The sequence below is a fragment of the Eptatretus burgeri genome, chromosome 1 (assembly GCF_056783735.1).
Source record: "Eptatretus burgeri isolate ZD-2024b chromosome 1, Ebu_testis_v1, whole genome shotgun sequence".
In the NCBI taxonomy this organism is placed as follows: Eukaryota; Metazoa; Chordata; class Myxini; order Myxiniformes; family Myxinidae; genus Eptatretus; species Eptatretus burgeri.
This window is the reverse complement of record NC_140961.1, coordinates 124,533,897-124,560,009: the sequence shown is the minus strand read 5'-3', so window position 1 is coordinate 124,560,009 and position 26,113 is coordinate 124,533,897. Positions and strand designations below refer to the sequence as shown.

The 26,113-nt window shown below is 39.7% G+C and overlaps 1 protein-coding gene across 4 annotated transcripts in view; it reads left to right on the top strand.

Annotated features, from left to right (window-relative positions):
- LOC147035340 (glucocorticoid modulatory element-binding protein 2-like) overlaps positions 1-21,608 on the top strand; it is a 151,119-nt gene extending 129,511 nt beyond the window's left edge. For all 4 annotated transcript variants that reach the window (XM_085896892.1, XM_085896911.1, XM_085896902.1 and 1 more), the window contains one exon: positions 17,213-21,608. In XM_085896892.1, the coding sequence (XP_085753018.1) occupies positions 17,213-17,955 (743 nt within the window). In that variant the 3' untranslated portion in view covers positions 17,956-21,608. The remainder of the gene's footprint in view (positions 1-17,212) is intronic.
- The last annotated feature ends 4,505 nt before the right edge of the window (positions 21,609-26,113 follow it).

The window sequence follows — 26,113 nt, the reverse complement described above, 5'->3', positions numbered from 1 at the left end:
GGTTTCAAAAGTTGTAAAACAACAGGAAGACATAAAGAAGAAATGCAGACAGAAACTAACGGGCGAAGAAGCATTTGAAAGAAAACAAGAGAAATTTTTTAAACCACTTTTAAAAACTTCCCAAGAAAAAATGAAAGATGTTTCCACAGTTCCCACAGTAGAATATACTCCCAGAAAGCTTCAAATGTTAAAAGATTTCAGTCAAATGACGGAGGAAGAATTAGAGCATCTTGGAGAATTAGAATATCATGATGAAGAATTATTTCAACAACTGGAAGAGATTAATCAACCCCCTGATTATATTGTGAATGCTGTTCAAAACAATGAATATTCAGCGGATTCAAAAACCAAAGCAGGACTCATTCCAACAGAACAACCAGCAATATTTCATCTTGTTCAAGAAAAGGTATTGATATTTAATGATGAATTAAGGTTCTTGGGTTCTGCTCAACCCCCTGTTAAACTAACTCCGAGATTAATGTTTCTTCTCACAAAAGATGGAAGACAAGGTTCAACTGTGAGGGATGAATCAAAGTATATTGATAAACCATTGGATATGGAAAATAATGATGATAGAGGATATATTGATCTGCTGAACACTCTTAATTATAAGGTTATTCTTTCTGGTAAAAGTAGGAAGAATGAGAAGGAGAAACACATTATTCAGGCTTTAAGTATCCTTGGTTCAGGTGTTAGTTTTCTTCCAAATGACCCATCGCAATTAGTTAATAGACTGTTGTTGTTGTTAGGCAGTAAGAAGGCTGGAAATAACAATTGTTTTAATGAAGCATCAGCCATTTTAGACCAGTTGATGAACATGAAAATAATTAATAAATCTCAATATAAAGACATTTTATCTCATATTAAATAAGATGAGAAGCACAATCCTTAGTTTCAATTTCACAACAAGCAACCACACATCTTCATTCCCATACCCACTACAACTTGACACAACAAAAGAATATGAGGCATCTTTATTGTCCATGGAAACTTATAATACCTTATTTAATATAACTGATAAAAATGACAAGTTTAGTTATAATCCCGGAAGTGGATACAAAACGATAACAGTCTCACCCGGAGCATATGAGATTTCTCAAATATCTTCCGAAATTGCTCGTCTTATGAAAGAACAGGGTGATGAACCAAAAAATATTGTTATAAACATTCAAAAACATACTTCAAAATCAACGATTAAAGTTAAAACTAACTACAAGGTTGATTTCACAATTGATAATTCATTTAGAGAGTTATTGGGTTTCTCCTCAAAAAAGATTGAAACTAATGGGACGTTTTACAGTGATAATGTCATTCAAATATCCTCAGGAATAAATTCGGTGTTAATTCACTGTGATTTGATTGATGGTGCTTATAATGATGGAAAAAAAACAAATACAATATTTTCATTCAGCGCATACTCAACCTCAATTGGTTATAAATTCAATATGGAACCTAAAAATTTGGTTTATCTCCCTGTGTCAGGAAAAACCATACACAGAGTAAATTTTAGGATAACCGACCAAGATAATCGTGTGATTTCTTTTAATGGAGAAGTTATATCTATCAGAATTCACCTACGTGAAGTTTTCCAATAAATAAATACGATGGTTATTGTGAGGAAACACGAGTTGGGAAAATATAAAATAATTACAGGGGATGGGATGTTCCTTTCCCCATACTGCAAGGGTGAAGGTATGTATCTTGGTAGAGGATACTATAAACCTAAAAGACAAAGGGGTGTTGGACATCAATTTAGAGGAGATGGGATAATTGATACTCTCATGGGTATTGGTTCAACTATTCTTAAACATAAAGATCTAATTGGTTCAACTGCTTCTGCTGTGGGAAATGTAGCAGGTGCTGTAAAGAGTATAAAAGATGCTCAGAAGGAATCTCATAAATTACAAGCAATAAAAGAAATTAAGAATGGCAAAACTCAGTTGTCCCCCCAAGAACGACAGAAAATAATTCAAATACTTGGATCAGGGTTTCAAAAGTTTTAACATCTTTTTTCCTAAATAAATACAAGTATGGAAGCAATTGATAGTATCTATGATTTGGATGATACTATTATTATCTCAAACTCCACTAAAAAAGAAGATTACTTCAAGGTAAATGCAATAACTGGAACAGACTGGAATACGAATGGTGCAAAAAGTTTTGAAATAAATAATCAACAAACCTATTTGAATCTCTCCGAAAGTTTCTTGTTGTGTAAATTTAAATTCACCAAAGCTGGGAATAACACAAATGCTACACTTGTAAATGATTTCTTCTGGAAAATGTTTGATAGTGTGCGTTTGTATATTGGAACACAAGAAGTTGAAGCGGTTGATTATGTCTCTGCTGTATCTGAAATGATAAAATTTACACTCTATACATTCAGTGATAGAATGGGAAAGGGGTCTGTCGAAGGTTTTATTCCTGATATGTAAACGGGAACAAACACAGACCCTGGATATACACAAAGGAAAGGAATGTATAATGATGATACAAAAGCAGAAAATAGTTTTACTGTGGCAGTTCCTCTTAAAGGTATATTTGGATTTTGTGATCATGATAAAGTTCTGTATGGTCTTAAAATTAGATTTCAACTCCAGAGGAATGATAATGAAAATCGATTGCTTTTTGGTGTTGGTAGTGCTTTTGGTGAACAGAATAAATTTGTAATTGAGGAGATGAGTTGGTATATCAGTGAATATACTCCTAATCTTAAAACAGAAGAGATGTTGAATCGAAGACTTAACTCAAAGAAACCACTCAGTGTATCATACCTCAAAAGAAGATGTCAACACGTTAAACTCAATCAAACTACTTACACGTGGAATTTGGGTGTTCTGGAAGGAAAGCCACGATATCTGTGGATGATTTTTAAAAAGCCAGATGGTGATACTGCGACTGATAAGAATAATGCATTGAGTGATAATGCTAAGGTGAAACAACTTCGCGTTTCTCCAGATGGAACATTTTATCCACGAGATAGATTGGAAATTAATTGGGAAAAAAATGATTTTGCTGAAGCATACAAGTCTTACCAAAAGGTGTGTGAAAGTAATGGAAATAAAGAACCTATTTTGGATATGACAGCATTTAAAAGTTTGTATACAATCTATGCGTTTGACCTGAGCGCGCAAAAGGAAACTATAAAGTCTAATCGAGTGGATACTTCCCTATACATTGAAAGAGGAGAGAGTGAAGAAGTTGATACATATTGTTTGCTTTTGGAAGAAACAGAATTGCAGATTAATACAGATAATGGTGTGATGATTAGTCTCACATAATTTTTTGTTAAATAAATGAGTGGCAAAGTACCAACTGGGGTATATGTTAATCAAATCAATCTTCATAAACTATCATCTTGTGTTCAAAATCAAAAGCCTTGTACGATTAACGTTAATACAATTCAGAGAAAAGGAGCAGTAAGAATTGATGTTTTGCTCACAAGAGAACAGGTTAAAATCTTGAATGACACGCTCACTTAAAATTAAAATGACAAAACCAATGTTGAAAAAATATTCAATAAGAGAGACGAGTGGAGGATTTCTCCCATTTCTAATTCCTTTATTTGCTGGTTTAAGTGTGGTTGGAGCATTGACGGGTGGTATTTCAACAGCGGTGAAAACTGCCAACGAAAGGAAGGCTCAACTCCAGGCTCAAAAAGAATTGGAACGTCATAACAAAGAGTTGGAGAAACAAATTAGTGGAAGTGGCGTAATTGTAGATTTTGCTGAAAAACTTGAAGGTCTGCCTGATAAAGCGAGATTGTTAGTTGGAGATATGCTTTCTTCTATTGCACAAGCAGGTGTAAAATTAACGAAAAGAGGTAATGGATTATATCTTTCTCATAAATAAATGAGCATTGATGAGTGGTTGGAAAAATTTGGAAAGAATACAACATCAAATTTACAACTTGTCAAATATTGTAAGAAATTAAAAATTCATAAATTGGTTATTTGTATGAGAGATGAATTAATAAATGTGCCGAAACATACAAAGAATATTATTATGAACTTAGAAGATAATAATGGGAACGGTTCTCATTGGGTTTGTATTTTTAATAGTCAAGACAAATATTATTTTGATAGTTTTGGCCTTCCACCACCTGTTGAAGTTATAAAATTCTTACAGAATGGTGTTTATCAAACATTTCAAATCCAAGAATTAAATTCCAAGTGTTGTGGTCAATTATGTCTATATGTGTTATTTCAACTCAACAAAAATAAAAAATTTTATGATATTATTTTTAATCTAATATAAATGACTTATGTTGGTAAAGATGGTTCTATCTTTGGTGTATCTCAAGAACTGGATATTGATTTATCAAATTATTACACAAAGGCACAGGCTGAACGACATAAATATAATATAACCAAAAATATTAACATGAAAAATGCTTTTAAATTAAAAAATTATCCAAGCCCGACTGACGCGAATGACTTGGTGAGATTAAGCGATTTATCACAATATATATCCTTAAATAAAACGGCTGTGTATTCCAAAGATACAGAAGTGTTGATATTATCTCCAGGTCATACAGAATTCACAGTTCGAATTAAAATAATTTTTTATAAAGAAGGGCGTATCATTTGTATGAGAATAGAACAATGGGGGTATGATATGAATGATTTAGGGTATAATTGGTCATTTAAAATTAACCTCGAAGACCTGGAACAATTAAATCAGTCTCGTAAGGAAGAATATTATCCACTTGGTATCGAGAATGAGTTTTGTGGGTCCACGATTAGTAAACAACAAATAAAAGAATTTAATAAGGGTAAATATAATAATGGTTTTGCCCTTGTTTATCTCATGAAAACAGAAAAAACAGGATTATATATAATAAGTAAGGAAATACAAAATGATTTAACTATGGGAAGATGAGGAGGTGTTTCGTGCCATAATATTATTCTAACATATATTTCTAATACATAAATGACAGCAAGAAGGCTTCAAGAAAATTATCATTTCTGTGTCCAAGCATACCTTCAAGAAAAGGGTATTCGGTATTTTAATAAATATGTTCTACAACATAAGAATGAGGTATTTTCAATAAAAGATTGGCATTATGCTGATGTTGATAAACCGACAACTTTAGATTTAATTAGAATGTTAAATAATGAAAAAATTATAAAGTTAAGAAAAGGTAAGGCTCTTTTAGAAATTCAAAAGAAATTTTATTGGTTTCCTGTTGTAAAAAAAATTATTTTGGATACAGGAATAACAAGAAATCCTGATGAATATATGTATAATATTCTATGGGGTGTAAGCGATTCAAGGATAGTAAGGGATGAGGAAGGAGTTGAAGACGAGAGGGAAGAGGAGGAAAATGAGAAGAGAGGAGGAGAGGGAGAAGAAAGAGAAGGAGGAAAGAGAGAAGAGAGAGAAGGAGGAGAAGGAGGAAAGAGAGAAGAGAGAGAAGGAGGAGAGGGAGGAAAGAGAGAAGAGAGAGGGAGGAGAGGGAGGAAAGAGCGAGACAAAATAAATATCAAAATATGGAAACCAGTGAGATTCAAAAAAGATTGGTGGTATTACAGAAAATAACTCAACCCACCGAGGAGGAAAACAAAGAATTGACAAGTCTATTGGCAATATTTTCTTCAAGACTATTGACATCGTCAAGCTATTCATTTTAATTCAAGTTTTTTCTTAAATAAATGGAGGAGAGAGTGAAGGCATTTCTTAGGATTCTTTATGTTTTAAAAATTAAGATTCAAATGTGCATGTTGGAAACTAAAAAGGTTTTTGCACTCTGCAGGACTTTTTCACATAAATAAATGAGTTATTGTCTCAAATGTAAAAAGAAAACTAATACTAAAAATATTTCATATATTAAAAGTAAAAATAACAGGGTTATACAAAAAGGTATATGTTCGGTGTGTGGTTCAAAAAAAATCAATTTATCTCCAAACACAAACTCGGAGGAGATATACAAAAGTTTTTATCAGGAAGTAAATTTACAACAACTGGAATACCAGGGGAATTACATCTTCCAGGGTATTCTTTCTGTGGTCCAGGTACAAACTTGGATAAAAGATTAGATGAGGCAGACAATCCTAAATCCTGGAGTCAGCCTATCAATAGAGTTGATGAAGTGTGCATGAGACACGATATTGATTATGGGAATACCACAACGTTGGAAGAAAAGCATGAAGCCGATAGAGAAATGTTGTATAATTTGTCTCTGACACAAAATCCAACCTTGAGAGAAAAAGTTGATCGGTTCATTGTGAAGAAGATGATCAGTGCTAAATTGAAACTTGGGCTTGGAAATTCAAAAAACTTATAGGCTCTAATGATGCCATTAAGACTGAAGAGCAATTAGCTGATGAATTACATAAACCAATATTCACAAAGTTTCAGAGAAGGAAAGTTTATTCCAAGGAAGTAGATTATATCTGGTCTGCTGATTTGATTGAACTCAATAATGATAAGGGGTACAAGTATGCTTTAACCGTTATTGATTTGAGGAGTAGATATGCGTGGGTTGTCCCTTTAAAAAACAAAACAGGTAATACTCTTATGTTAGCTTTTCAACAGATATTTAATAAAAGTAAGAGAAAACCTAAAAAATTGTGGACTGATGAGGGTAGAGAGTTTTACAACAAGACATTTATGAATTTTCTAAAAAATAACAGTATTACATTATACAGTACCTTTAATGAAGGGAAGGCAGTTGTTGTTGAACGTTTTAATCGTACCTTAAAAGAGAGACTATATAAAAAATTCACACAACTCGGTTCACAACAATGGTCATCTTTTATTCAGGATATTGTGGATAAGTATAATGACACGATTCACACGTCAACAAATATGAAACCATCAGAAACATGTACAAAATTAAAATATGAAAAAGAGATTAATGTCAGAAAACCTAAGTTCAAAGTTGGTGATATCGTAAGAATATATAGGTGGAAATCTCATTTTGAAAAAGGTTTTACTGAACGATGGACGAAAGAACTTTTTAAAATTGTTGATTTAATAGATACGGTTCCTTGGACTTGATTTGATTTGGAAGGGGAAGGGATTTGGAATATATGATTTGGAAGGGGAAGAGATTTTAGGTTCATTTTATTCACAGGAATTACAAAAGACAAAGATTAATTGAAATTTTTTGACTCCGCCCCTTTTTAACTCCACCCACACAAACCCCGCCCACACAAGCCCCGCCCACACAAACCCCACACAAACCCCACCACACACAAACCCCTCACAAGCTCCAATAAATTGAAATTTTTTGACTCCGCCCCTTTTTGACTCCACCCACACAAGCCCCACCCACACAAGCTCCACACAAACCCCACACACACAAAAACTCCACCCCACACAAGCTCCACACACACAAACCCCACACATGCTCCACCCATATTCATCATATTCACATAATTAGTGATTAGTTAATTAGTTCGCCACACACAACATGTTTATTTAATTAAAAAATTATCCACCCATCCACACAAGCTCCACTCATCCACCCATCCACCCATCCATTTATCCACACAAACCTCATCCACATAAGCCTCATCCACATTCACCCCTCCCACATAAGCTCCACCGAAGCTCCACCCACATAAACCCTGCCCACATAAACCCTGCCCACATAAGCTCCACCCACATAAACCCTGCCCACATAAACCCTGTCCACATAAACCCTGCCCACATAAACCCTACCCACATAAACCCTGCCCACACAAGCTCCACCCACATAAACCCTGCCCACATAAAACCTGTCGACATAAACCTTGCCAACATAAACCCTGTCCACATAAGCCCCACCCACACAAGCCCCACCCACACACACCCCTCCCACCGAAGCCCCGCCCACACAAGCCCCACCCACACAAGCCCCACCCACACACACCCCTCCCACCGAAGCCCCGCCCACACAAGCCCCACCCACACAAGCCCCACCCACACACACCCCTCCCACCGAAGCCCCGCCCACACAAGCCCCACCCACACAAGCCCCACCCACATAAACCCCACCCACACAAGCCCCACCCCCTCATCCCCCTGTGCGCCCCCACCTTTGAACCACCACCTCCCTCATCCCACCCCCACCCTTCCCCACACACACACATGGGGAGGGGAGGGATGGGATGAGGGGGTGATGGGTCATTGGGGGAGCGCACCTACCCCCCTCCCCCACCCCCAACCCCTCCCTCTCGTTCATGTCTTGATCCTCTTCTTGAAATTCAGAATCAAGTAATTGTAAACAAAACAAATATAATTTATTAATATTGAAAATATTAAATATTCATTTGCGAGAATGTATAATCTTTCCCAGCAATCTTCTTCAGATGTCTTGTGATTTCGAAACTCAGACACCATATTCTGTTTTGAAACAAAAAGTGGATAATAATTAGGTTTTATAAAGATAATTACATGGTAATATGAGTAAGCTTGTTGTTGGTTCTAAGTTCAAGCCTCGTTGACCACTGAATTAACACACCAGGAGGCCGACTCAGCCTGTCATCCTTTCAAGGTCAATAAAAAGAGAGAGTGATATTAATAATAATTCAGAAACATTTACCTCCAGACAATCATGTGTTGTACAAGATTGCTTCAACAGCTGATGTTGTGTGATAGTGCTGAAAAAAAAAAATAATAAGTCAAGGGTATAGATGAAGAGACAGACAGAGATACAAACAGACAGGGAAAGCAACACACACACACACACGCACACGCACACGCACACGCACACGCACACGCACACGCACACACACATACGCACACATAGACACACACACGTGTCTCACCATTGGTTTAATTCATTCGAGATCAGAGACCAGTCATTATAAATCATTGATCTCTTCAATAAGAGCAGAGAGAGGTAGGTAGAAAGACAGACACACACACACACACACACACGTGTCTCACCATTGGTTTAATTCCTTCGAGATGATAGGATGTGATAAGACTTCGTGCCACTCATTGTAAATGTCTTTCAATTCTCTTTTAAAATCATTGATCTCTTCAATAAGAGTATTAATTTCATGAACCACGTCGTGATATGTAAACTCAATTTCTTCCAATGCCCTGTCAGGGAAAAAATATATATATCAGAATTATCATGATTTAATTAATAATCATTTGCTTCATCGTTCAAAGAGAAAACCATACACAAACTTACCAACTCTGTAGTAAGCTTTTGTCTTCATCGGAAGAAAGATCGCCCATGTCTCAGTTGTAAAAATGAAAATCCCGTCTGGCAGAAACTTTGTCTGGTGAATCACTTATAAGGCAACGACGAGGAAATTACCTAAGCATTGGGTGCGGCCACAGGAAATGACAGCTTGGAAAATAACTGGGCGATTGTATGAATCATTTACAAAACATACTTAAAATGGTTTTGATTCAAATGTTTTCAGTTCGTGTTCTGAGATAAAATATAAACACGAGACCTTGTCTCACAGAATAGTTCCTATTTTTCACAGCATGACTGTCTAAAACCACACAGCACGACCGTGTCAAAAACACTTCCTCATTTTCACGGCATGAACTGAAAACATTTGAAACAATTTACTATAATCTCAAAATGATATGTGGCTCAGGAGGTGGCCAAACAAGAGCATTAAGAGAAGTTTATCATTTCGTAATGGCACAAAAGGGGTATCTTAAAAAATATAAAGATTCAAATGTTTTGTTTGTCAATATTTTAGATGGGGATTATTGTGCAAAGAAAATTAAACTATTGAAGGAATTTGAGAATGAACAAATCTTTATAGGTTCAATGAGTGAGCTGATCAACCTCCAGGTTAAAAGGGGAGACAAATAAATATACCTTGGGATAGCCTGGTTATATATATATATATATATATATATATATATATATATATATATATATATATATATATATATATATATATATATATATATATATATATATATATATATATATATACAAAAAGCCTGGTGTTGGCTTAGTGGTTAGGGTGGCGGCTTGGGATCCCAGTGTCCCGAGTTCGAATCCCGCTCAGCTGCTGAATTAACACCAGGGGGTTGACTCAGCCTGTCATCCTTCCGAGGTCGGCGAAATGAGTACCAGTATACTGGTCCCGGTGTATGCCCCGGTTAGAATAGGTGTACCATATCCCTGTGTTGTAAGAGGCGTCCAGCAAGGGCATCCGACCATAAAACATTGCCTCACAAAAAGCCAAACCCCTGCACAGCAGGGAAAAACGGATAAAAAGGGGGTTTATTTTTCGGGAAAAAAAAGGGAATCGCTGAAAATCCCCCATTCATTTACATGGGGAAAAGTGAGCTAGAACTAGTATATTCACCCTACTGCCTCGTGTTCAAAGACCACGTCATTTTCCCCAAAAGCATTTCTGCAGCTTGCCTAACGTCTTTGTCCTGGTTCTTGGATGTCATTGTTTCATTCACTGATGAGTGAAGACACAGCACGCCTCTGGGCACAGCATGTGCACTTCGACACAGCTAGCCCCCACCTTTTATCCTACCACTCCTTCCTTCGCACCTTGGTCCCGTGTCTCTCCCCATCTCCACAGCCCACAGACATTACACACAGACAATCTCTCATCACGAGTGGGTTTTTTTTAAATCATTTTAAGCTCATTCACATTAAAATACTTCTCAAACAGGATATTACAATTCAACGATCTCCCCACTCTGTATCCACAACAAACTGCGTATGCGTTCGACCCACACATTAAAACGTATACAAATTAATTTAGACACATTTCAGAACTATTTGACTCTATATGAACACCTCACATTAAATTATTCTTGATTTCCACCGTGATAAAATAATTCTCAATTTAATTCGTATTGTATGGACTCCTGGACTTAGAGATCACAATCACTTTTGTCAATAACATTTTCTGTAGCTTCTTTAACGGAAACTTATGCGTCTTTTTTAAAACTCCCGTTTATGCTCGTACTTCGGCACATCTGCCACAAATTTTCCAGTTGACTAGTTTTTTAGTCATTAAAAACTCTCAAAGAGGCCTCCACTCTCAGATTGGGTCATCATTCCCGCCCACCTTCCATTTTCACATATCGTTTTCATGAGCAGCCGAGCTTCGTCTGCTGTTCTTTCAGCACCTTGCTTTAAATTTCCAAATATTATCACATTTTAATCTCAACTCATGTTCTTTTAATGGATGGTACACCAATTTTGAGTTGGCTGCACTGTAACCTTCCCTTCCGCCTGCATTTTTGGCCACCTCCTCACCGGGAAGGCAAAAGTCGTGGCCAGCGACCTCGTACCTTCCAGGTTTGGACACAACCTCGACGGATTAACTAAACCCTCAGGTGGGTTATCTGGTAGTCTCCCTTGACTGCCCCGCCCTTGCACTGAAATTGCGCGGGTGGGGCAAGGTGTTTTCTCAACTTGTTCTTTTAATCTTGACACTTTATTTTCTGCTTCACATTTGCAGCATTATTTATTTGTCATACTTCTTCCTTACACATCTTACAAGCTTCACGTTTTGTTCGGGCTTATTCACATTTGCATATCTTAACGAATCTTATTCTAGGAATGCATATGGGTACTTTTATATTCATTCATACCATAATTCTAATTGATCACATGACCGAGGTCCATAATTTTCGTTACATCAACCCTATGGTTGTATTGGGGGGTGTGGCATTTTCATCAGTCTTTGGTTTCGACGTTTTATTTCCCATTTTCCTTGATCCTTCTTGGTCCTTACTGAGGTATCCTCTGGCTGGTCAGTATTTTGCCTGGGGTGTTCTCGGGCTAGGTCGGGTGTCTTTCACACATTTCCACGAACCCTCACACTCCCTTGCACACCTTCCACGCCCTCAGTCTCCCACAAAACCTTGTCCCTCGGAGATGTCTCAGGTCACCCTCCCAGGATTGTTCCCTGCAATCTCCCCTTCAGACCCTGTCCTGCAGAGGTTTCTCAGGTCAGCCTTGCAGCGTCTTCCCTCAACCTCCCCTCCGGACTCTAAAACCTCCCGGGGTACCCCTATTTTGATGTTTATAAAAGCTCTCTCTTTCCGTTCTTTTAAGATAAGGACAGATTACAAAGAGGCAGCAAATCTGTATGCCCTGGTGCGAGAAAAGAGGCAGTTCTTCTTCCCTTATCTTTAAGCCGGCCGGCTCTTCTCCTCTTTTGTCTCACCAGAGCCAGTTTGCCTCTCTCCCATCTGTTTATCCTGCCGCACTACGCCAAATGTTGAGATCAGGTTCCAAGGCTGATTGAGATCGAGCAATGTCCACTCTGATCATGGTAGAGAAGAGATTTTAATTCACATCAAAAGTGTACATGAAAGAAAGTGAGACAGAGAATACCTACAGTATCCCAGCTCAATCTAACTCTGGCTCGTAAGCAGTTTTGTTTACGAAATATATACTTTGTTCTGCCCCCCCCGCCCCTTGTAGGGCATCTGTTTTCACGATTTACCCAACTTCCATCAGGTTTCTATTTCCTTTCTCAGATATTGTATTCCTTTGAAGTAACAACACCCCAGCACTGTTTTCTCTCCTGGACTGGCAAAGCATTGATCTTTCACTTACAAGAAGATCTGTTGTTGGTCAATGTGACAGGCGGATCTTTATCACAATATATATTATCTTTTCATTCTGCGAGCCAGATGTTCCATTCTGAAGATGAATCAATAGAATGAAAACAACACTTTTTATACTCCAAAAGGTTACTTTCAATCGTTTAAAGTATTTTCACCAACAATGGCTGTTTTCAGTATGAAATAGAACCCCGGTTACAGACTGGTTGTGTCAGATGCCGAGCGTTTTCTGCCAGTCTGTAACCATTTTGGTTTTATATGCCAATCGAACCGATCACTCCTCGACGCAACACAAATTAATCCATAGCGGCAACTTCATACGAACCAACCAGATTTATTTGGGAACATCGGCGAATACGATACAAGCAAAACATTTACGACAATGCTTTTATTTACAATCTTCAACCCGTTCTTAATTCGGGAACTACGGACTTCAGGTTTTGAGGGGATCCCTACCGAGATATGCCATCAACAACGTGCAAACAAGACAGACAGACAGCATGCATGCAAGACAGAGTACTTGGTGATGTCTCATGGATGAGAGGACAGTGTCAAAAGCACGAATGTCGCTTGGAAAAAGCGGATGTCCACGGATTCGAGCCCCCAGCTCGAACGCTCCGTGTGGCAGGATGGCGGCGCTGTACTCTTTCTTTTCCGCACGCTCTGACCCCGCGTAACGTCGACGGCACAAGACCGCCAGATCACCGATGGGCCTCAGCCGATCTCTCCCAAGGTCCAGCACACAAATCCAGGCCTGGCCTGTTCATTAGACAAGGCCCAAATCGAGGTGCCAGGCTCCGGCAAGCGGATCGGCAAACGTGTCAAGCCGTTGGTGTGAGCAGGGACCGTCAGAGGCTCCGTCGTTTCTTCTCTTGCCTTCCTGCCTCGAAGCCCGACTTCTCAACTCCGTCCTCTCGGTTTCTTTCTCTGCAGAATCACCTTTTCTTTCCTTTTCCATGCTCGCCTCAAATCCGGCTGCCGTTCTTCTCACTGCAGAATCACCTCCTCATAAGAGTCGATCGTCGACTCGACGTGCAGGCCGCCTCTCTCACTGCCCCAAAAAGGCAGACTCGACGTGCAGGCAGCCTCTCTTACTGCCAAAAATGCAGACTCGACGTGCAGGCAGGTTCAGCGTCTCTCCTGGCAGATCCAACACTGTGCTTCCTTCGTTCGCTCGCTTCGAAAACACGAGCACGCCTCGAGGGCGACTGTTTCCACACACTGAACCTTTTTATGAAGCCTTCGTTCGCTCGAAGCCACCCCGAGCACGCCTCGAAAACCCGACTGTTTTCCACACACTCCACTCTTTCTCTCCAGTTTCTCTTTCGTTCGCTCACTTCGAAACACAAGCACGCCTCGCTCAGCGAAGCCGACAAACTCCTCCCCTTCAGTTTCACTTCCTCTTCTTGGCCACACCCTCTCAGCCGACTGGGTGGGGCCTCGTCCAGGATGGGGAAGGAAGAAGAGGGAGCTCTCGACACACCACCACTGTACGAACAATTAAACATGCATCCTACACCTCCCGACACACATGCAACGTCCACTTTACCAACAACCACTGTTTACTGATGACACCACCCTCTGCCGTACCATCGTTCATCCCTCAGACCGGCAAGCAGCAGCTTCTTCGCTCACTGCAGATCTGGATAAAATCACAAACTGGTCCAACACGTGGAACATGTCTTTCAATCCGGACAAATCTCACACTCTCACTATGTCTCTTCGAAAGGACCGTTTAGAACCCCCCCCCCATCCACTTTCTCAACAATCCTCTGGAAGAAGTCCTTTCTTTCAATCTTCTGGGTCTCACTATCTGCCATGACCTTTCCAGGGAAAGCCACATTTCAAACTTCGCCTCCAGAGCCAGTCGCCGACTGGGAATCCTCCGTCGTACAAGGTCCTTCCTCGGCCCACCTGAGCTCCTGACCACTTACAAAGCTTTTGTCCGCAGCCTGATGGAGTACTGCTCTCCCCTCTTGGCTGGTGCTCCTGCCTCCCACCTTTCTCGGCTTCACGCTGTAGAAACCAAGGCATTTCGTATCATTGGCATCTCCCGCAATGAGGCTGAGTCTTTGGGCCTCTCACTCATTCACCGCAGGTTGGTCGGTGGTCTTTCTGTCTTCTACCGTCTCCTCTCCAGCCTCACCCCCCCCCCCCAGCTCTCTCTGCGATTTGTCCCCACCACATTTCCGCAGGGCGCTCAAGGTCCGCCAACAACCCCCTTCTGGTAAAACTACCAAAATCACAAATCGCTGCTCACCTTCACTTTTTCATTCCTCTTTTTTTCCCACCTTTGGGATAAACTCCCTCACTCTATTCATTCCCATTCTTCCCTCCAGACCTTCAAAACAGCTGTTCACCACCACCTCTTATCATCCCCCATTCAAATCCTCGATCTTTTCTACCTCCGATAACACACCCAAGCCCACCTCCTTCAAATTCCCTGCTCTCCTTCCTGAAAGTTCCTGTAATGTCCATCTTCTATTCCCCTATGTTCCCCATCCCATCCCTCTCCCTTCCACAGATCTCCGATTGTCTCTGTTCCCCACTGTTTTGTCCTTCCCACTCCCTCCTCTCTTGTCTCATGTCCCCCATGATGTGCGTTGTGTGTTAGCTCTCAGACGAGCCTCGACCAGGTATACAAAAAAAAAAACATAGCCAAACATGCATTTCATGGGGGATCTGATCTAATCCTATATTTAGTACTCCAATAAGGGCCATTTCCGTAACAATATATACATATATATATATATATATATATATATATATATATATATATATATATATATATATATATACACATATATACACATATATTGGGTGGTCGCAAGACTACCGTTTTGTTGGGTGGTGGCAAGACTACCGTTATTCTCAGGTTTTCCGTCTGTCTGTATATCTGATGGGTGGTCGCTCAACTACCGTTTTTCTCAGGTTTCCGTCTGTCTGTATATCTGTCTGTTTGTTTGGATGTAATGGACAGCTCTGGAGGTCAGAGTTGTCAACCGATTTTGATGAAACTTGACTGGTACGTTCATACCAGGATCGAGTTGTATGCTTTTGAGCACCGTTGCTATGGACGCCACCGTTGCTAAGCAACGGGACTTTGAAATTTTAAAAAACATCCGAAAAATATTTTTGTTTCGAAAATCAAAAATCGGCTTTCGTGCTTTTATGCGCACTATAATCAACCTCTTTGTCAAAAAATTTCAGCCCCATCCGTCAAAAACTATGACTAGTATGCAATTATATAGCGACCACCCATGTCGCTTACCGGCTTGTATATATATGTATGTATGTATATGTATATATATATATATATATATATATATATATATATATATATATATATATATATATATATATATATATACATACACATAGTCATGCGCCGCATTACGACGTTTCGGTCAACGACTGATCGCATATACGACGGTGGTCCCAAAAGATTATTATGGAGCTGAAAAATTCCTATCGCCAAGTCATGTCGTTGCGCTTCCAGTCATATAAAAGTACAGTATAGCACATACAATTATGTGCAGAACATAATACTTGAAAATGATAATAAACAACTCATGTGGCCCCGTTATAACGGGATCGTTGAGGTCCATAAAATGTCATCGTGAAAAAAGCGGGGTTGTGCTAAATCGGGATTCAAGAAAATCAGCATTCAACCTGACCCAATGTTGACCTCACATCCTAAAACACCCCTATTTTCGCCCTATTTGACCCGTTTTTTGCACGTTTACCTTCCAGCAAGTAAATTACCTTTGAGTTTAAAAATTCCGCGAATAAATCATTGTTACAGTCAAAATTAAAACACAAATTAGTTTTTAGTAAAGCTTTTTATATTGCTTAAACATTCACACTGTTCCAAAAATATATCGCACAACTGACAGGTGCTCGTTTCTTCATTTGTAAATTATAACATCGATGCAATGATTATTTATACAATCCTAACGCTATTTATTCACCTTTCTATAATCGATGCGAGAGAAGATTGTAAGCAGCCGCTAACAACACACATGGCCGTCATGAACAGCACAAAGGTTAAACGAACGTGTCTTCCGTTGATCTTGGATGTGTGTTACAATTGCCTACAGTATTCAGAACCGTAACATACTGTACAGGTTTGTAGCCAAGGAGCAATAGGCTATACCATATAGCCCAGATGTGTAGTAGGCTATTCCATCTCAGTTTGTGTAAGTGCACTCTATGATGTTCACACAATGACGACATCGCTTAACGACGCATTTCTCAGAATGTATCCCTGTCGTTAAGTGGCGCATGAATGTGTTTGTATGTATGTATGTATGTATATATATATATATATATATATATACATATATATATATATATATATATATATATATATATATATATATATATATATATATATATATATATATATATATATATATTCTGAACCATAAAGATCTTAAATAATTATGTTGAAGTAATATGTACTTTTCTTGCTGCTGTCCATTTGAAAGCATTCCACAAGTGTTTCCTCATACACGGTGCTGCCACATACCCCTTCATATATATTCTTCATACTCTTACTATCTTCAATGGAACTGTCTTGGAGTGAAAATCTGTTCAACAACATTCTGATAAATTTTGTTTCATGATTATTTAGAATTTTGTAACCCCACACAACACACTGTAACTGAAATATCCTACCTTCCTCCCCTACTGACAGACCTTGAACAGCAATGCGACGAGCAGCGCAAGCGTTACAGGTCACGCAATGCTCAGATGTCGGCCCTGCCTCCCTCGACACCTACACCAAGCAAGAGGCCTCGCCTGCAGCGTGTCCCTTCGGCTGTACTGCCTGCCACGCCTAATACACCCATGGGCACGGCCCTCCCAACAATTACTGCCATCTCAATTGGGAAGATTCCAACACTGGCTACCATTAATGTCGGCAGGCCACCAAGCCTGGCTTTGAATGCCTCCTCTCCAGCCACGTACAGTGCAATGCTATCCTCTCCTGGGACTCCAGGAAGTAGCGGAAGTGGTGGAATAACATCGGGAGGTGTGACTGTCTTGGGGTCATCATCAAATACTGGCTTACCTGCTGGTCTTACTGTGCTGAGCACCCCATCTGTACAAGATGCGAAGACACTGCTGTCGCTTGGACCAGAAGGGAAGACAATATTGTCGAGCCTGAAAGTTATTAACCCTATGCAGCTTTTAACTGCTTCAAGTGATGGTTTCGGAACCTTACTACAAGGGGCTGCCCAGGTAGTCTCTGCTTCCGGTGGTACAGTTATGACCTTGCAGCCAGTTGTAACAACTGCTGAACTGTCACAGCTAACGGCTGTATCCACGGTGGTGTCTCCAGCTATCACTGCTGCCTCAGTGTCAGCCGTGACAGTGGAGGGGGACCAGGCAGCGTTGCAGCTGGCAGCCATTGGTAAGGAACTAAAGCATACAGAGTAATGTGGTGGAACCCATTGACAAGAATGACGCTTTCCTCAGCGATGCGACACGTCCATTTGGCGGATCCTCTTTCCTCAGCAATACAGACTGCTTTTTGTATTTTTGTAGATATCTTTGGATTGTTGAAATAAAAGTTAGCATCTTGTTTGGTTTATTGCGTGCTATCCTTGGTTAACCATTGCTGAACTAGCCACAGTGATTGTGAGCTAGCCACAGTGGGTCGGCCTGCAAAGTGAACCAGGCTAATCGGGAAGGTCGGGAATTGCGAGGTCGACATACAAGTTCATGTTCATTGGCTCCCTTCAAAACAATAACTATTATTTGTCATGCTTCATTTTATTAACGTTTTTATTTAATTTTCTCCTTGAACACATTTTATTTGCTGAATTGTAGGTATGAGAAGCCATTCAGTTTCGAATGGTCTTAACATTGTGTTTCTGTTGGAAGGAGCCTAGGGGGCACTGTTGTAATACTCCTTGTTGTGTTAGCAACTGTTTTGTCCGATTTTTGTGACAGGATAAGATGCTTGCTTTTATTATTTTAATTTTTTTTAAAGTACTCTGCACACCTCTGTCTGCGTAATAACTGGGCATTGAATTTGGCAATTTGGATGAAGTATTGCGAATCGGATTACAAGCCAACAAGGAACCCTTTATATTGTTAAAACGTTAAATTTTCCTTGTTTTAATGGCTCGTCTGCCTTTTTTGTTTTGACAAAAGCAATTTTTTTTTTGTCTTGTGTCCATTTTTGAGGCACTCTGCAATTGTGGGCTAACTTTAAAAATAAAAAAAAAATTGTGAAATTTTCAGGTATTTATTCAAAGGTTTTCAATAATAGAAAAATGACTTGATCGGATCCGAAAGATACTCGAATAGGCAGCTCCTTGTATTTAATGGATACGAAGGAGACCACAACTACAGCAGAAAGGTATAGCTTTAAGAATTTGGTTTTGGCACACAGCTAAAAACATTATTTATCGAGTTTGACCCACTCTTGCGCCGAGGGGCCTATTTTAATTGTTGCTTTACAGTGCTGTCCGTTCCTTTGCAGTGTATCATGTCGTTGATTGCAAGATCGAGTCCTGGCATTCTTTGTAAATCCCTTTGTCTCTGCTTGAAGGTGAAAGTGCATATTTATTTTTCAACTGTTGCCCTTTTGATCAATTAAAACGTTTTTGTGGTTGGGGTAATTGGCCAAGCTCAAACACTTCACAGACTCCTGATTTCATTTGATCAAAATTTTAAAAAGAAATTCTGATTGTGGTCACAAACAGAACTTTTCTCGACAAACCACAGTAAGATGTTTGAATGCTGCTGTTTTGTTTTGTTTTTAATCTGCAAATATTTATTTCATCCTCCCAAGCCCACCACCCTGGAAGGTTTTTCTGATTTTTTTTTCTTCTAACATCCCCACAGATCTGTGGAAATGACATGCTGATTGGTATTAATGGTCGGGCATCAGTCATTATAAACATGGCTGAACAATCGAAGTCTGATTACTAAAAGTAAATGTGATTCTTGGATGTTTAAGAGCCTGACACTTGCTCCAAATTGTCATTATAATTTCTTTTTAATATATTGTTGTTGGTTTTTTTTTTACAAATCCCTTTCCAACCTTTTGTATTGATGGGAAGGCGTTATTGCACAAGTACATGCAGGGTGGCCCAAGAAATGGTGGCATACAACAAACAGTTGCGATTGAAAAGAGAACCATCGTCATTTCGTTGGCCTCCCTTTGTGCCTTTCTACGTTTGACAAAATACATTCACTACGTTCGACCCGACGATATAAAAAGCATTCGGTGGAAATACGTTAGGAGCTTGTAAAACTGTTAGAAATACATTTGCATCTGTAAATATATATTTTGATTATCAGCTTCGACTTAACACTTTTTACGCATTGTCTTTTGTATTTGAGCGTTTTTGGTTGAAGTCTTAGGTAAGCGAACATTTTAGCAACTCTTATCGAGGTGCCCGTGCCTTTTTTACAATAAGCATGTTACTTTGTTGTTACTCTTGGACAGAATGGTGCAGCATAGCATGGTTGGCATTCTGACAATCATACCAGCAACCATGCCTATAGCGTGGCAGTTAAAATTGCTTGCATAATCCATCGTTAACCAATGAGAGCACAACATTTATTTATTAACACTCATTCTCTGCTGCTCCATTTGATCAGCAAAGGAGATTTCAACCATGGATGTGCACAATGTTCAGGATTGATCACATTTTTGCTATCATTTTTAGCTGCCGGCCTTTTCATAACCTCACTATTATTTGATTACGGCTTGTAGACAGGTGCGACAACATGCGGAAATGCGCACTGTTGGATGGCTTCTTGTATTTTGTTGTTTATGGAACAACTTTGACAGTGCTTGTATTTCCTTAAACATTTATCTCATGAGCACAAATGACATTGTGTGCAGCACAGGTGTTGTTTTATTTTTTCCAGTTGACTTCTCGCAGTATCCGAGATGTTTTTTTTTAATCTCTTGTACTTGTGAGTTTGCCATCCACATTTTGGAGAGAGAGAGAGAGAGAGAGAGAGAGGTTTGAATGCTCCCCCACCCTCCCCTTGTTGTAAATGCTTTGAATTTTTACCTTTTTGTACGTGTTGTTATAATTAACTAAGAGGACACTGTCCATTTTTGCCGATTACACCCATTATTTATAGCTGTGAAACTAGTTATGAACAGGTTGCCAGTTTTATAAATGAGCGATACTTTTGCTGTTGTCATGGTTGTCATTCTATCACAAGATGACAACTAGCATGTCATCAGATTTGCTTTTTGTATTTGTGGATGATTTTTCCTGCACGTTAAAGTTGGGTATTTTCAAATTTCCACCATTCTTTTTGCTTTGAATGAAAATTGTTGAACAATGTTGTCAAATATGCTAAATGAAACTCCATTGTATGATGTTGGCTCACGACAACTACGAGTGCTAAATAACATTAACGAGCGGATTTTTAACCCCTCTCAAATGAATGCCTGTGTGTTTCTGTATCGTTTTACCTAAGGTTGTTGTATTTGTTGATCTGTTTCTCCCAAAAATTGCTTTTGCCTGATGGCTGCAAACCGATAGAAAATGATGGTCAAAAAGTTTGGGTTTTGGTTGTTGATCGTTGCATTTGTCCAAGCAATGTTAAACAATCAAATAAATTGCATACGATCTGCATATGCTGATTATAATGTGTGCGCTGTGCACGTTTTGTCTTCATTGGTTGGATTTTGTCGAGACGATTATCCTTATTTTATTCTGAACACCATATCACTCGGAAGAAGGGAAGTTTAAGTGGTTTTATCATTGCATTCCCACAGGACAATAATCCAAATGCTGGTTTTGGATGACACAATGTGGGCTTTTTTGAGAATGCATGTTGGCTTGGGCGATGCAGGAAAAGTTTCACTTTGTGTGCTGATTTTAAAGACTGGAGTTTTGCATTTTATTTTATTTCAAACACAGTGTATAATCTCGCATAAAAAAGTGGCATATTAAACCATGCGAATCAAAATGTATTTCTTCGACACTTGTTTTGGGATGTATTTTCTTGCACCATCGTTTTGATGCGAGTCACACATGGGGTTGTTGTTTTCATAATGCGTTATTTGGAAAAGAAATAAATTGTATGTATTATTACTATTACGAATGAAATTGACGTTTTTGATTTGACAAGATACACACCCTTCACATTTGCTTTTGAAGGTTGCCTGTTTCTCCGATGCAAACCACCCACTCATTAACTTTACCAAATATAAAGCTCCCAAATCACTTCTCATCCCCTCAAAGCTTGCATTTCTAAAAATCCAATCGCCTTACACCACTATCCTAAACTTATCATCTTAAGAAAGGAATGGTGCTTATTGCATTGTGGTTCTTTGTCCACAGATGTTCTCCCTCCTCCATCATATTGGGATCGTTACTCAAAAAGAGGTCCAAAACCACACTCCCCCTCATGGTCTTTTCTACAAACTGGGTCCAAAAGCAATTCTGGGCAAGAAGGTCTAAAAATATATATATATATATATATATATATATATATATATATATATATATATATATATATATATATATATATACAATAATAATCTTCATCTGCTCTGCCCTTTCACTGTTCCTGGACCCAATCCATCCCTGGCAAGTTAAAATCCCTCATAATTAATACTCTTCCCTTGTCACTGTCCTTCTGAATTCTTCACATATCCATCTTTCCTGCTTTTCCCTCACACCACGGCCCTATCATAGCATCCTACAAGTACCGTGTCTTACTTTTCTTGCAAACTCTCATCTCCATCGACACAAACATCTCCATCAATTCCCTCCTTCATGTCATGCGTTTGTCGATACAACACTGTCTTTCACCCAAATTGCCACACCTCCTCCCTTTTGTCTTTACGATCACACATATAATTTCTGCAGCCTTGAATTCCTGTCCTTCAGTTTGATTGCTCACTAAACCAGGTCTCACATTCAGCAACGATGTCACACCCCTTAGCATCCATCTTGGATTCCTACTCTTCGATCTTTCCATTAAATCTGGCATTCATGCACAACACATTCAACCTTTCCCTTCCATTAAACATGGACTGCTTTCCCAACCTTCTTACTATCCTCAGTCTCTAATCTAAAAAAAAATTCCTAATTTCATTCTCAAGAACCATGGTGAATCTTGCGGCCCCACTTACAGGATGTTTCAAAAAGATTGATACAAGTTTGACTTCCTGCCATTTCTTTGTTTTTTGACCGATACCGTTTTCATTTTCAGGGTTTGGTGGTGTTATCATGGTATTTGTTCCCTGGTATTTCTAACTCCATAGCTCAACTATGCCATTGACAGTGAAGCAGAAGACAAAAGTGGTCTCTCTGGTATAAGACGAAATCATATGTCATGGCATGCAGTTCTGTGCTCTGCCTGGAACACAGGCATCATCCTAACTGACTAGAAGAGGGGCCTTGTTGCCCCACTCTGGAAATGGAAGGGTAATCGCCAGGACTGCAACAACGACCGAGGGGTGATGCTGCTCTCAGTGCTGGGCAAGGTGTTTGCTTGGATAATTATTGATGGGGTTCATCACCATCTGCTTGAGCACCAACACCCAGAGAAATCATGCTTTGCATCAAAGAGGATTCTGTTTTAAGGACTGGTTTCTGTTGCTGTTTGCATCAAAAGTTGCATGTTGCATCAAAGCTGTTTAAGGACTGGTTTCTTATCCAGAATCTTGCAAAGGGACTTTAAACAGTTAATTGCAAGTTTTGGTCGATTGACTGGAAGTTCTACATCGTCTTTGAAGGGTTAACAGAGCCACCCAATTGCCATTGTCATTCCTGATGAATCTGTCCTCCATGATTGCGAGAAAACAGTCATTTTCCTTGGAACAACCCGGCTTATCATCATTCCTTGTTTGCTGACAGACAATACTGCTGACACAGTCGTCGTAGGCTCTGTGGTCTCAAGATCTTTCGAAGAGCTGACCTGAAGGGATGTGGCAGGATGACATCCTTGACGGTGATGCGATTCGGGTATGGCGAGCAGACTGATGGTCTTCAATTGTCAAGAATGTGGGTTCAATAGTCTTCCACTTGCTCAGGGCTATGGACGTCGTCCAGACATACATCGCCAATTATCACCCATCCAAGGTCCATATGCTGTGCCCAGGTGGTTCATTCCAAGACTCTCTGACCTTAAGCAGCTGAGGAGCACCTTGTCCAATTAACAGAAAGATGGTCACTTCTGGGTCAGATTCGGGAAACATTTCAGCAATAGTACGTTTATGTGATTGTACCCTTGTGACTTCCGGTGTTGGAATCTCGGAGGAATTACAAGGAATAGCATTACACTCGGTTAACTCCAGGACCGGCAGGTGGACGATTCCATTGAAAGAGAGGTTTGATGACTATATTCCTGACATGTCTAACAATGGCTAACATGGTTCCTTTTTTACGTCAAATTCCTGCTTTGACCTTATGTTATAAGATTATTTTGTTGGGGTTATAAGATTATGTTTGCACATTGGAGTAGTCAGAGTTCGCTGCATCCCAGAGACCGATTTGACTGGTTATCCAACATAGCGTAAATTTTCAGGATTACCAGTGATGAATACCTTCACAAGACAGAATTTGGAACAAGACCTTCCTCTGGATCCACTTCAACAACAAATGTCCTTGCATCTGTTAATCACCGAGGGTCGCTCCTCGCCATGCTTTTGAAGCCTATCCGATACTCTCTCGGTTCGAAGAGTTTCTGGTAAATTGCCTCCATGTTGGTCTTTTAAGTGTAGCACAACTTGCATGATGAAGTGCTCAGCAATGAGGGGTGCTGTCTCACTGAGAGCAACGTAATTTTAATTGACACTCTTTGGCTGAATGGTTAGTTGACAGGGCACATCTGCTACATATTTTCCATTGGTTAAGAAAGATGAGTGGATTGCAATGTTTTTGCTTTGAATGTTCTGCAATGTGCAAGAGGATGTTTGGTCCTGTGAATAGGGCAGAATTGTTTCGGATCTTCCATTCGACCACTGGTGTGCTGATTTTAAGAAGGCGATGCGACTGCTGCTGTCGGTTGCTCTACAATCTGCGGCGGCAATTCATCCGTGACCTTGGCCTTGTTTATTCTGACCCTTGGACAAGTATCACGAGTGAAGACAGAAATTCTGTTCTTTGTAGTGAGTGGAGCTTTCACCTTAGTAGCTGAAGAACGTGATCTATCATCATATCCTGAGGAAACCATCAAACGGAGGTCATTTTGAATCTTTGCATTGTACCAAATGAAGGATGTGAGCATCAAAAATGGTGGAAAGGTGACATTGTGGGTTTCTTTCTACTTGAAGACCTCCATTCTCCAACAATCCATGAGGTCAGGTGAAAGCTTTGCTATGATTGGTTTGAGGAACAGAGATGTATCCAAAGCTGCAAGTCTGGGAAGGGAACCATCGTTTTTTTGGTGGTCTCTATTTCCTCGATAGTATCACGAAACTTCTGCAAAGTTTTGCGGTCATGGGAGAGACTTGAGGCAAAAGTTCCAGCTTGTTTATCAGTGATTGTGCAACTGCTTCATCACTGCCAAATCTCATCACTTCATCACTGCCAAATCAAATGTAGACTTTGTAAAGAAGCTCTATAATTGCTTTGGATTCTGAACCATTAGTCATATGTTGAACAATGAGGTTAAGCTATTCATCGGATGATAGCGGTACTTCTCTGATCATGTTCTGGAAGGCTACACGCCACGTCCTGAATTTCTCAGGCTTTTCATCAAACACAGAAATCCAATTTGAAACTAAGTCTTGATGAGACAGATAGTTTACACAGTTGAGCATGGCAGACATCCCTGTTGGCATGATTGATTGCTTGACTTCTTGACCCAATAGTGAATGGCTAGATACTGGTAATGTGTGGCGTATGTCCTCGCAGCATATGCAGGATCGGAATGGGTGTACGTTGGATTTGCTTCAAGTGTGACGGTAAAAACCGTTGTTTCTCCACAAACAACCACCATCGCTCCACACAACAGGGAAGAAGCACCCTCACCCCCAGTGGAGATGATGCAACACATGGGTGGAGCATAAATATGCATGAAGCAAAACATGAATATGCCTGAGGCAATACATGGGCAGAGCATAAATATACATTTTAAATTCAAACTTGGTTACATCACAGTTACCAATGAGTTTCACCCTCATTAGGGCATCATCAGGGCAACATAGCAAGTTTCCATACATCTGTGACTTTTAAAACCTTTTTGTCATAAAGCAGATACTGTGACTCCCAAGCCATGAGAGGTGAAAGTGCCTGTACCGCATCCATGTACTGCAAAACGTGGTATTATTGTACTCGTGTTTCCTGTGCTTTATTACTTTTCAGGAGTAACAATGGACTTTTCATGGTATATCTTGCATTGGTTGTTCAGTGGTAGAATTCTCACCTGCCATGCAGCAGGCCTGGGTTCAATTCTGAGACCCGAGCCACTGCAGATTTTCATTTTTCCTACAATTGATTTACATTTCAATCGATTTCCATCTCCGTGGGAGAAATGGATTCTCATGAATTGTGCGGGTTCCCATGAACGGGAATTATTTTTTCCATACTTAATTACCTCCACCACCGAAGGCTTGGATGGACAGAGTTTATATTTTCACTGGATATGTCTGTCTGTCTGA